This window comes from Mesitornis unicolor, unplaced genomic scaffold (genome assembly GCF_000695765.1).
Source record: "Mesitornis unicolor isolate BGI_N332 unplaced genomic scaffold, ASM69576v1 scaffold54074, whole genome shotgun sequence".
Lineage (NCBI taxonomy): Eukaryota > Metazoa > Chordata > Aves > Mesitornithiformes > Mesitornithidae > Mesitornis > Mesitornis unicolor.
Genome location: NW_010181778.1, coordinates 1 through 13,737, shown reverse-complemented (window position 1 = coordinate 13,737; position 13,737 = coordinate 1). Strand labels below are relative to the sequence as shown.

Below are 13,737 nucleotides of genomic sequence, written 5' to 3'. Positions count from 1 at the left end.
AATTTTTCAGTAGTACATTAGATATTCATTATACTGACACTGTAGTAAGAGCACTTACATCAGTACTTTATTATGTTAATGAGTATTCTCAGAAATGTACATATCACTGCAGGGGAACATCTCACATTAGCCTTTCTACACTCACCCAATGCTAGGCATAGTGTGAAAAACACCAATTGATTGTGTCAAATCATGTGTTAAAGATTAAATAGAAATGATTATTCTTTTATTCCAATTAACAAATAGGATCATTTCTAACTGCTGAGGAATACTTCTTGCTTACAGAAATCCTTCTTACAGTAAAAACCATTTTACTAAGTGCTCACTTCAAGTATTACTGTATTACTGTGTCAAATAAATAAAACCCTTGTTTCAAGCAGAAGGTTCCAAATTTGCCTTGGGATCAGAATAACTTTGTACTAAGCAAGCTTTCTGCTTTTAGAAGTTATTTTAATCCCATGGTAAGAATATTTTGTCACATTTGACACTAAAATGTAAAGCCACTCTGGTAGGCATTGCTTTTTACAGAGGAAGTCTGCCCTTTTTGCTGAGCAAGAGATGACAGGCAGGTCAATAAATGTTAGTCTCATTTTCTGTTTATCTGGAAGCAATTCCAGTTGAGTAGAGATCAGTTGTAATAGCAGATCAATTTTTTGGATTTTGAAAAGGTGAAGTATTGTGGTATCAGCATCCTTTACCAAGCAACACAAGTGCAGGTTACTTGTATACAAGAGAGATGTGACTGCTATCAACTTTCGCTGTCAGTGAGTGTTCTGTTAGACTACGTCTGTAATTCTGTATGTAACAGTTTCTAATGTCTCATTTATGGTACCCCATCACCTCCACCATCCCCACTTTCAATAAATTCATGTTTCTTCTTTTGTCTTACTGCCAAGCACCGTGCAATGCCCAGTGCACCTCCTTTTAAAAACCGTACAAAGTTGTCTCCCACCAGAGGGCCTAAAGCAAAGAGGTTGGCTTCTTTAGTGCATTCATAAGTGTATGGATCAATCTCTATAGGATTCCCCTTGCATGTGATGGGCTGATTAGAGTGGTGACCTATGCTATGTCCTTGGTCCTTTAGAAAGAAAAGATTTGGGTGAGAACCTATCAGAACTAAGGCTACGGAAAACTTTAGAATTTTCTTCAGTCCAGAGGCACTCTGAAGAACACATTTCATTTCAGGCTTGAAGGAAAGTACATTGTGTTCAGGGAAACTCGTGTAAGCAGAATGTAGACTGGAGTCCACAGTGTGGGACTGAGTACACATCATATGATAGACCTTATGGTATTCAGGATAAAGCTTTTTAGGTAACTGTTTGAAAATTAGACTTGTATCGGTGACTCTTCTACGAAACACGTGGATTACTGGGATGTTGTTGTTGTAGGCACACAGTACTGCATCGGCTGCTGTAAGTCCAGCACCCACAATTAACACAGGGTCTGCCTTCCCTCGTAACTTTCCCTTGCTGATAGCAGCCCCGAAGTCAGACATGGAATGGAGCACAAAAGGAAAATCTTCTCCTTCAACCTGCAGTCGGCCAGGAGAGTCGAAGGTTCCCGTGGCAAGAGCAACATTCTCAGCAAAGAGGCAGAAGGGCACATGAGAACCGTCTGCTGCTCGCTGATAGCCTCTGACCTCCCAGTTTCTCTTAATCAGTGATTCCTGTCCATCTTCCATTTCCAAATGCTGTTTTGCAATATTTTCATTTAGTTGACTTCTGTCTCCATCGTCCTTTCCTCGGTAAAGCCTGGATACTGATGTTATGTAAACGTTATCTCTGAAATTCTTCTGGAGGCCCATGACTTTAACATAGTGTTTATAGTAACAAGCTATTTCCTCTGGCGTTACTCGATCACTCTTTATATTTCTGAAACAAAATTGAATGGTTCAAGTTAACATTTGGACCTTATCGGTAATTTGAATATCATAGATGACATACCATAAGATAGTCAAATTTATGAGGATTGAATCTGCACAGTGTAACTGACATTGAGTTAGTATCTTAAAATGCATTCAATTTGTTTTAGTTTTTCTCTTGATTCCCAATATACAAGACAATCTAACTTTTTTTTTAATAGTTGTAAATCTTTTCAATGTCAAGTGCTGTGGTGATTAACAAATTACGCATAACAAAACTGCAGTATCATGGTAGCTCTGTATGGAAGTGTTTTACAAAGCCAGTTTAGCGTCACGCCTGTCAACAGCACAATACTGGCTAAACTTGTACTGAGAATATTGTGAGAATACACTTACTCAGGATACAAGCAATTAAATATCATAGTAATTGTTAAGTGCTTATTTTGGAACTCTAGGTTCAATGTATTACTGGAGTCAAGTATTCTTCACTATACTTTGCAAAAGACCTCTGTGTACAGATAAGTTCAGCAAGTATGAAATTAAGTAGTTCCATATCACAGGAATGAAAAAAGCAGGTATGAAAACAGGATTATGATGTCCAAGTGTCCAATAAAAAAACAACGTTGCTGCTATTTTTTCTCATATTTATTGCATTCTCATTTATAAAAAATAAGCTGAAAATGTAATTATTTTGAACAGCTACATGATTTTTTTCTGCTTCTTTAGAAGTAAGGTCTAGCAAGAAGTAAAAAGAAACAACAGTGAACATCAGGATTGCTACTGAAAAGCGTATTTACAAGAAACTGGAATACCCATTCTCATAGAATCACAAGGTAATAGCATATGTACTTTTAAATGTTCAGGTTTCTACTCTGAATATCCTGATGAGATATTTACTGAAGAAGCTAATGCGACAGTGTGACACCTGTGACAATGAAACTTAGGAAAGCATTTTACATTACTACAAGTTTTCATTAACGTCAATAAATATGTTTGTTTAATTGTAGCATAACAGGTCAACATTCTGTTTTTAGTATTGTTGAAAACTATAATATCAACAAATTAGCTTCAGTTAATAAGCAGCTTATGGGATTTCAGTTAATAAGGAGGCAAGATTACTGTGGTTATCTAAGAAAGCGATTAAAGAACAAAGATGCAGTTTCTTCACTATCAATGTTGTCCTGAAATAAGTAAGTCTGCCCTTAAAGACATATGCCCAAGTAATTCTTCTTTTACCATAGATGATACAAGAACCAATTCCTTTACATTTGCTAGAAAGTAAAATTAAAATTTTGGAAGCAGCTTATACAGAGTGTTCTTATGTTTATCTGCTGACACAGACCTTCATGATCTAATTGTATAACTGAAGTAAAAACAGTGAGCTTGCACAAGACGGTCATTTTTCATCTCTATTTTTTTTCTGAGAAACTTACTACTTGAAAATAGCATTGGGAAATACTGAATTACGCTCTTAAAATTAAAATTCAAAGACAGCAACATTTCTGAAGCTGCAGCTTTGCCTGTAAAAGCAAATACTGAAATATACAACTTCCTGAATTACAAGAAAGCTAGTGTGCACAGCAAGTTAAGATGCATCCGCATTGAAAGAGGAACTTCCAATACTTTCATAGATTTTAAATCCCTCCCTTAATCTTTCCTCGACCCTGATCAAAACTGCTTACAGTAACAGCTCTTCTTTGTGAAATGCCACCAAAACACACATCCTGCTAATATGGACGCTTTCAATGCACTCAAATAAATTTAATAAACAAACCAAGAAGCCCTCCCTTGAACAATGAAGTTTGAACGTTTTCCAGCTCTTAAAATAACATTATCTGGATTCTTAGAGCAACTAGGTTTCCCAAATACATTTATGCGGTATCTTTACCTGCGTTTGCTAGCTGCCCACTCCTTAAAGGTGAGGCCAGGCAACTCCATCCAGTCTCCAAAACTTATTGTTAGCATTGAGCCTTCCATGGACTATGGAGAAAAAACCAAGATGCACGACTGAATACATTTCAAATGGACACTTTCACATAAACCACAGTGAAGTTCTTCACACTGTACTCATTCAGAGCAATGAAACACCAGAACATAACACAATACTAGGACATTACCTCAAGTGATGAGGAACTATTTTCATGTTACAGTTAAGATACTATTTTAATGAGCAACTACATGATCTAATAAAGTAGAACGTGAAGAGAGAAGAAATTAAACTAAAAGTTATTTTAAATACAAAACAAGAAGAAAAAAGTGTGAAACCAACAACATATGAATACATTAAGATTTTGTATAAAAGCACCTAGAAACAATGCAGACAAGAGAAAAAAGGTCAAAGAAAATACTCTTAATTATAATTCATTAAATTGAATCTAATAAGAATACATGTAAGACAGCAGTCACGGTGACAAATCCCCAAATGAAAGACAACTTCTTCCTTCCTCTCTCATCTCCTCAATGTATTTGGGCTTTGGTAATTGAGCAGTTGAAACTGCAATTGCCATTACTATCTAAAACTTGCCTTAAAGAAACTATCTTTTCTTGCCTTAGCAAGAAAAACCCCAAACCACAGAATTACCAAGTTACCCTAGAAGTTATGAAATTTTTACTCACATGCCAAGCCCCACCAGGTGGTCCTTTACCAAGCACTATATGGGGAATGTAATTATGTTGTTCAAGCTTCCAGTGCAAAACTGGAGGGTAGTCATACCCAAAGTCAGCATCAGGATGAAGCAACGTATCAAAAAGCACTGCAACTGGGTTTGAGGAGCGTCCTTCGAGGCCTTCAGACAGGTACTCCAGGTCCTAAAGTATGAAAAGAGTGATGTGTTCATGCAGCTTTCATGGTTCATCATGCTATTATGAAGTACAGAAGTTGGATTTCAACAGAAAACGCAATTAGTTCAAGCTCCATTTTAAGTAGAGCTAAGTACCTAAATCAAAACACTTTTCAGAAATAACTGCCATGATTCAGTCCTGCTATAACTCTGAATAATACATTTCATTAAAAATTACATGTTAATAACACATTAATACCAGGGCAGGTCAGTATTTGAAATTCACTGTTGAAAAATAAATATAGGGATAAATATTAAGACATCAGAACAACTTAGTAACATTTATACTAATAGATAGCAGACTACTTTTACAAAGAATTGCTAGTATTTCCAGGAACCCCATTTTGATAAAGCAAGATTGGAATCTAAACACATTAAGTTTAAAGATCAAGTAGAAAAACCTTTGACAGCTTTTAGGTAGTTCCAACACTAGCTTTATTATATTTTGAAATAATGGAGGTATTATAAGTATCATTTTTTAAAAATTAATTAAAACCAGGCTTATTTTACAAAGCAGTTAATATTGAGAACAATTTCTAAAACTCTGTAAAATGTACACATTTCAGCATCTATTAAAAAGCTGTGTTCTAAAAACTTCATGATGCTATGGCAAATACTTGAAGAGAGAATAGGGATTTGAAGAAAGCATTAGCCATAAGGCAAATTTTTGCTGACAAAGACGAAATACTTTAGCTTTCTAAACTGAGAAAAGTCTCAGAAGGTTGGGAGAGGATGAAGTACATGAAACATCTGCTGCCAAAGGTTAGGCAACTTCATCTCCTGCCAAAAAGTAAACCTTGAGACTTAAGGTCAAGATTATATGCAGACAGCACAGCACTAAAACAAAACAACACAAAAAAGCCAAACAAAACCCAAAGCCAAATAACTTCCCCACTACAAACACATATGCATGTTTGTATTTCAAATAAATAGTCACACAGGCAATATAGTTAGGGATAGCATTGTGAGTAACCCATCAGGAGTATAATGAGGTGAGCAGAAAACAATCATAACATGCCAAACAAATGGACAAATAGGGAGAAAATTTAACTGATCAAATCAGACAGAAAAACTAGATGTATACAAGGATAAGAAATACAGCACAAGAACAACTGTGAGTGCGACACAAACACTGAAGGATTCATACTGTTCAGAAAAGAAAGATGGGTTGTGTTTATGAGGATATATAATGTCCCTAATGTTACTACAAATGAAGTCTTAATGAGAATTGTACCATTTAGGAAGATTTTTAGTTTGAAGTATGTTAGAAGCATGTGCTCTTTAATGGAAATGCCCAAACATCCTAGGGCATGAAAGCTGGTGTTCCTGCATCAGCTACTCAGTGACCAAGTGGTGCTTTAGACATTTTTGGCAAGTAGAAAGAACATGACAAAGGGCAGATTGTAAAAACAAAAAACACCGCAAACAAAGAGCCCTCAAGAACCACAAAAGCCACCACATGCCCCAGAATTGGATCTAATTGTATATAAAGGTCATGAGTTGATATTTAAATTAACAGAATAGCAAAATAACTTGGTAATGCATTAGAATTACTATTAGGTAAGTAGGTTGGTTCTTCACAATGCAATCTGCAGAATTTTTTTGTATAATGCATTGCTTTTCATCTGAAGTGCCCTACATAAAATTTGTTACAAGGCACTGAAGAAGGTATACACTGCTCTATTTTACAGGTAGGAAAAACAGGCCAAAAGATTTTGGCAACCAAAGCTTACTTGATCAACAATGGAAAGATGTCGAGCCTCTTCTAATTTCGTATGCAGAATGGGGTTTGGGTGTATAGCTTCAGGAGATAAATACGGCCTGTATCCAGAGAGCAGGTAGGACAGACAAATTCCTGAAGGTCCATTTCCTATTAAAGAAAGAAGTTACTGCTTTAGTAAAAATGTCAGTAATCTAAAGTTTTTAAGTCACTGAAGAAGCAGCAACAAAATCATCCTAAAGCAGTACAATGTGATACTGTCCTGACTCAAAGCAGCCTAAAAACTTGACAGTAAAATGAAGCCTACCATAAGAACTTCCTCCAAATAAACCAAGCAAAATCTTTTTCTGATTACAGGAAATGTATGTATGACTGTTTACACCATGAAACAAAGTGCAGTTTCATAATTTAGTACGTAAAATTCACTATTCTCGTGTGAAAATGGTCTGATGGATAAGATGTGGTCTGCCTGTCAATCTCAGTGATATATGAATATTACTGCCATCTTACAACTTTGCATTCCCATTTGCACTGGGTACTACAGAACACAGAACAAAAAGACAATCTTGAGTATATGCTCTTCAAGTCTGCCTAGAAAATAGAAGGAAGAAAGGGACAAGCAGAAGGCTGAAGACAGCAAGTCAGATGAGAAATTACAGGCACAGCACAACAGCAATGCAAAAGCTGAGTACGAGATACAGTAGATAAGCAGTAAAGTACAAGAAACTCATGTAAGACCACATTCATTGTTCAGCAACAATATCAAACACCTTTCTATATCCTTTTTGTAGCATTTTATAATTCACATATGTGCATTATTGCAATTTTAATAGACTGACTTTATTTTCAAATTGTTATTAAAGGTGTGAAATGGATAAGACCTAAACATTACCATTACATAATTACTTCTATTTATTTGACTAGTACTAAACATATTTATAACATGTAAAAACAGAACTAATGTTCATGTTGCAAAGTCAGATACTGAAAGCTTGGGAAAGCTAAAGTCATAGAAGTACGTGCTATGATACAGAATTTAAACGTGTGATACGTACAGTTACTCCTATAGCTCCTCTTCCTCATTAGCTGAATGAAAAGCACAGTGTTCTCCTAATGAGGCACTATTCAGTATTTTGTCTTTGTTTTCCAACTAGAGTGGCACACGTGGTATTTACCACACACTATTCAAATTCTGGGCTAAAGACAAAGTTATGATTTATTCATGTTTTTATACAGCACTCATTGTTATGATGTTAGCTCTTACTTCCTACCATTTTGACTCTTACTGTCAAGAGTTCACCTGTCATTTCCTGTTCCCCATCACCTTTGCACACAGGGTTTCCATCACCCGTTAACAATCTCACTTCTCCAATGCCTGTCTCTTCTCCACTTTCTGATTTCCCAGTCCCTAAATTCCCCATCAGTTTGCTGAAACCCTGTTCATTCCCAGTCTCTTCATACATTGGACCTCTTTTTCCTCCTCCACCAGGCTACACTCATCACTGGTCCCCAGTAGAATTATAGCCCGTTCTTTATTACAATGCTGAGTGTGTAGACTAATCATAGGGATGGGCTACAAAAAAAATCATGTAGGCTTACTACAGATGAGTTCTTCAAAGGCATGAGAAGTCTTTAACAAGCATGTTTACTCCGATGGCCCAGAACCCAAATAAGGATGTGAGACTGCACAATGGCTCCTAACGCAAGACCTAGTTTTTGCACCAGAATAAGGAGGCAAAAATAAAACCATTAGAGTGCCTGTGTATTGTAAGGACCATAAAGCACTAGAAAAAGACTGTCTAGGAAAGCCGTGGATTTCCATCACTTCAATCTGCAAGACAGTCAAATCAAAAGTCTGTAATAAAAAGTTTAAATATTGGTGATCCTGTCTATATTATTTCCCACACCACTTGGACTCCAATTTTGCCATTTACAAAAAAGACTGTAAAGCATCTTTCAGACACTGAAAAAACCCTCACCCTCACATTATTCTACCCTCCCACAAACAGATCAGCATGAGACAGCTGGGTATGCTTCAGTCCAGGAATTTAAAGCTTAAAAGAAAATGCAAGCCCCTCATGTCACTGACTTGCCACATGAGATGGATGAGAGAATCTTAGCAATTCGCTGAAACTATCCATAACAAAAACATATGAAGTTGTGAAAACACTCTCATCATGCCTACAGTTTACAAGCATTCCCACAACTGAGTAAATTCTTAACTATTTTTAAAATTCTATCTTGTGCACAGTAAAGAATTTTGTTTCTTGTTACAAATGCATTGCTGGATTTAGTTTTTCTTACTGGGCTGTAAAGGAAGCTATGTCCACAATGAAAAGAGAAAAATGTGTGCCATCTCCAAGGATGGTGTGCTAAAAAACTATCCCTATTGTGTAGGACTAAAAAGAACCAAATGGCTAACAAAAGTTCCAAAAACAAAGGCAGGCAAGGGACAAGGAAATTACTAAGGATGGGATTATGCTAAGGTGAATTACTGTCACTGAGCTCCCTAGCCACTCCCCTGGGACCATCCTGAGAGCCCATCCAAAACTAGTTCCTATTCTTTCAGCAGATTGAGTCCAAGGGAAATAAATTCCCTTGTGGATATGCTTTCAGGAACACACAAGATGAAGGTTCAGCTGCAAGGCCTGCAATTAGACTTGCTATGATTTTCCCTTGGTGGGGGGGAAAAAAAAGGCTTTTTGAAATAAGAATTTTATACCCGAGGAGTTTGCTTTTAAATTATGAGTCTAAATTTAAAGCAAATAATCAACACCAAACATCATAACACCCTTGTTATTTGGATGAGAATTTAAAATATTGTGTTTACACAGTAAGTATCAAAACTAGTGCAGAAGATTAAAGTGTTTAGCACAGAACATTCTCTAGACACAGAGCTCTGGCATGAAATTCTTCAATCTCAACTCATTCAAATGGAATTTATTAGTTTCTTCCCAATTTCTTGAGGACAGGTCCAGCACAGAAGTTACTTAATATTACCAAATCAGCTTACTACTCTATGCAGAACTGCAGTACAATACACAGCACAAGCTTAGAATCAAACCTTAAATTGGACATCATACAGAAAAAAAGGGGATGGTGAAGATAAAGAAAGGCCAATGTATATTATAGCTCCATCATCAAGTTAACTGCTTACACATGTGTGGACAACAACTATCTATGCATTCTACATTACTAAATTATTTTAGACCTTTTTTAAGGCTCTTCAGACAGCCAATGAATTAGAGATAATAGGCTGCCAATGGAGAAGATCAGCTTGTGAAGTATCTAAAACATATCTGCAAAAAAGCGTTTGGGCAACGTATTTGTTTTTCTAGGAGAAATAGTCAAGGCAGCTGTGTTTGGTGTCAGCACACAGAAAGGCATTCTAGACAAAATAAGTATTGAGCACAGGTATTTCCATAATGCATATTTGCAAAACTAGTGAAAACTGAGTCATTAACCATATGGCAAACCTATACTAAAGTTGACAAAACGCCCAGGAAGTTGTTGCTCTTCGCTGTGATGCAGAACTCGAGTGATTCATGTCTGTCACATCCACGTAAGTGTATTACATGAGCACTATTTTAAGCTATCGTGAAGAGAGCTTTTTGAACAGGCACTGAACAAGCACCAACCTTTCAAAGTTGTGGAGATTTACTGTGAGCACACAACACTGAAACACCATTCTCTGCAATCTCTGCTTGTTTGCAGGTATAATTAAAGCTGTTGGTTTGCTAAAGTCTCAGCAGCTTTGGACTAGATTATTGCAAACCCCTTTTACTCCAGATCTTCCTTTATCCCTCATCAAGTCATGGCAGTAAGGAGCTGGTGACCAGCTGTTGCTGAAAAACCTTGGCCCAATACAAATCATCCTGGGATTCTCAATTAGCTGTGCACCTAAGGAGCCTGCTCTGTCTGCTATCCTGTCAGTCAGCAACATTTTACAAGGACAAGCCTTTAACTGTTTAATCAAGACTATAACCGATTGTTTTAATCTGTTTGAATTGACTTGGATTCATTTTGGAAAAGATGGGACAATATTCAGATGTTAGTGACGGATGCCACAAAGAAAAAGGCAATTGATGAGAAAGGTTAGCATCTAATCAACAAACAGCACACATTTTACATTATGTTTTACTCTGCCCCACCTGACCCCACAAATTTCTACCAGTGCACCATCAACAACGTCCATGCATCCTGAAGCAGACGTATCACATTAATCAAACCCTATGTGATCAACACTAGAAACAACAGTTCTTCCATTAAGACTCATGTATCTGCTGCCAAATAATGCAGCTTACTTTCTCAAAGCAAAATTTGAATTCAAAATATACTCCAATATCAAGTCCCTTAACATCATTTTATGCTGTTGTTAATAATAACAACTCTATTACTCTAATGTATGTCTTCACTGTAAGGATGCTAAGCATTAGTTATTTAATGATTAATTACTTCATGCAGAAGGTCTATAAAGGCAATGGCAGTGACGGAGAATCTTAAGGAAGCAAAAAAAACCTCACCTATTACCACCACAGGCAGAGTAAGGAGCGAGTCCCCAGGCAGAACAGTTTCTTCAATTAAAGGCATTCTTTTAATCTTCCTGCCAAGGCCGTCACCAAAATACTGGACAAAGGAATTCAAAAGCTGTCCTTCGGTTTCAGGGCTGCTGTAACTTCTAATTAAGAAGGACAGATGGGAGAAAAGTAAAATGAAACAGTTGAATTGTTGTCAGAACAGTCTCTTAAAAAATAAAGCTGCTTTTGATGCTCTACTTTAAGAGCTAAGGAATTGGCAAAACTGAGACCAACACAGATATGCTTCATCCAATCTACAAATTTTACTCTTCAGCACAGCTTTTCTAACAGAAGATTTTTTTAAGTCTACTTTCTCCTAAAACTCTTACAGAAGGATAACAAAAAGGCACAGATGGCTCTGCAGAGATGCAGATTTCTAATTTCAGTTTATACAAAGCTAAAGTATAACCAACAAGCATTATTTTGATCCCACACACAGCAGAACTCTCTCCTCATTATCCTTATCAAAAGCCAGCCAATTAACAACATGAAGGCCAGCCAAAGGCTGAAGGAGCGGCAAAGGTGCAACAGCAGCTGTTTGCATCCCTTCCTACCTGCTGAGCAGTGTAGAGGACTTTGCCTCAACAAATTTCTGTTCAGGTAGAAGTAAGGCCCATGAAGTTGGAGAAAAGTGTGATCCCAGTAAACCCTTGACACAGCCCATTTTACCACTGTTAAAGGAAAACTTCTTATAAAAGGAATTGCCATGCAGTTAGGCCAGCCACTGCGCCACTGACAGCTTTCACCCCAGTCGTTTTCCTACATTTCTCAGTTCTTTCTGTGCAACATCCACTTAAGTTCCTCTCATAACTCTTCACTGTCTAAATGTGCTTCTACACTACAAAGACTTGTTCTTATGCTGTTTACTACTTAATTATTTAGAAGCCCTTTCTGAAGCCTTTCCAGGTCGCTGAAGAAGCACATGCTGTCTGTTTAGATAGAAAGGCAGGGGAAAACTAAAAAGAGTTTGTTAATCAACTGAGCTAAACATTCTTCTTTTTACAGTTTTAATTATTAACTTAATAAATAAAAGTACTCCTATGTATTTCCTAAGAATCTGCGTATCTTAAAGCTATTCTAGTATTTCAGGGATTATTTTCTACACAGGACCAAAAGCTAAGACAGCGATCCAATTCCCACAGCCTTCAAGAAGCCAAGTATGCTCCGTGCCACCTCAACTCCCACAACACTGAAGGTTCTGCTATGCATTTCAAGAGTCTTTCCTCAGCAGGCAAGCCTGAAGCAGAGACAGAGCTGTACAGTAATAACAGCACTAGCACACACTGTAATACATCTCTCTGATGGTTATTTCCTTGTTAAAAAGGGTGGAGAGTTATTCTAAGGTTGTATTTATTTAATAAAGTACTTGGTGTCTGTATCCCCTGCGCTACACTAGAAAAAGTTTGCAAATTACATGCTTACTGCTTGACTACAGCTGTGCATTTGCTCTTCATGATCTTGGAGACACACAGCACGCAAACAGCGTGAGTTAGATGAAGAAGAGTAAAAGGCAGGGAGGGTATCTAATCATCATACTGCTTTTTCCCACCTCTGCTGGCACAGGCAGACTACTGTATTATTTCCCAGCCATTGCTCAAAGTTAATTAAGGCAATTTTGCAAAAAACAGGCTCAAAGGGCACATGCATCTTTTAGTGTGGTTTTAATGTACTTGCTGTGCTAGGTGGAAGGTAAAAACCAAAACAAACCTTTCAAAAGCTCTTTTATGGTATGTATGCAGAGTGTTGTAGGCTACAAAAGAATCTTTAACAATAAAAATGTTGCTTTTGTGCAGCTTAGATAGCATACCACTAACTACCCAACTGGTTTAGTGAGAATCTAATTTTGCATAGAAACATCCACACACAACACAGAGTTTCTCAGCCACTGTGCACACGAAGCAGATGAAGGTCTGTTGCCAGGAGCATGTCCTTCCCTTTGCAAGGACATCACACCAGAACTCAGTAAGATCTTAAGTCAGGGGCCACCATCTTCCTAACCTCTGAAAAACACTGAAAGCCACCAACTACCAGAATTTTTTATCTTGATAAAAACTCGTGGTAGACAGCTTCGCAGCAGTAGGAATTTGGTAAAAATACCTATGGCTCTGGTCCTGCAGAGATGCAAGCGGGCACACAGATGAGTCAGTTCCGAAGCTGGTACTTAGTTTACCTTATGCTGGTCATACTAAATAGCCTCAAAATTTACATTCTGTCAGGCACCTAGGTTCTAAACATGTTCATCTTTTTTATTTGCTTTTCAGTTATTTTTAGTTGATGTTAACGCATTAAGAGAAAAAACATAGCATATACATACACATTTTTCTCCCCTTGAAGACAAAAATAACAGTTCTTTCATAATAATCATCTTAATTTGCTGCAAGTTATTAAAAGAAGAGGTGCTTTTTTTCAGGTAACAGTTCTGAAAGACCCTAGGATTCCCTACATACTTTGAGCAAACGAATAGTGGGCGGTTAAGAGAAAACTCGTTACGTAAAAGGAATTTAAACGTGGTCTCAAGTTGGCACTTTGGGAAGCAAATTTAACATCATCAGACTGGCGGAGTTGGTTTTTTTTTGTAGTGACCAAGCAGGGCGATGTCCGCCGGGACAGGAATCTCCGCTACGAAGCCTATAGCAAAACCGAGCATCTGCAGGCGCTGGTTTCCTACCACCCCGGCTGCGCCTCGGCGTTGCCCAAGGTCAGGGCGCATCTCCTCGGGCCGCCCCTCGCCCCCACCCC

The 13,737-nt window shown here is 37.5% G+C and overlaps 1 protein-coding gene across 1 annotated transcript; it reads right to left on the bottom strand.

Annotated features, from left to right (window-relative positions):
- Positions 1–823: 823 nt before the first annotated feature.
- OSGIN2 (oxidative stress induced growth inhibitor family member 2) lies at positions 824–11,095 on the bottom strand. The gene is made up of 5 exons (XM_010183510.1): positions 10,945–11,095; positions 6,435–6,571; positions 4,478–4,669; positions 3,750–3,841; positions 824–1,871 (listed from the first exon to the last, which is right to left on the bottom strand). Exons 1-5 carry the CDS (start codon positions 11,009–11,011, stop codon positions 824–826), a joined length of 1,536 nt encoding a protein of 511 aa, XP_010181812.1. The 5' UTR covers positions 11,012–11,095.
- Between the last annotated feature and the right edge of the window lie 2,642 nt (positions 11,096–13,737).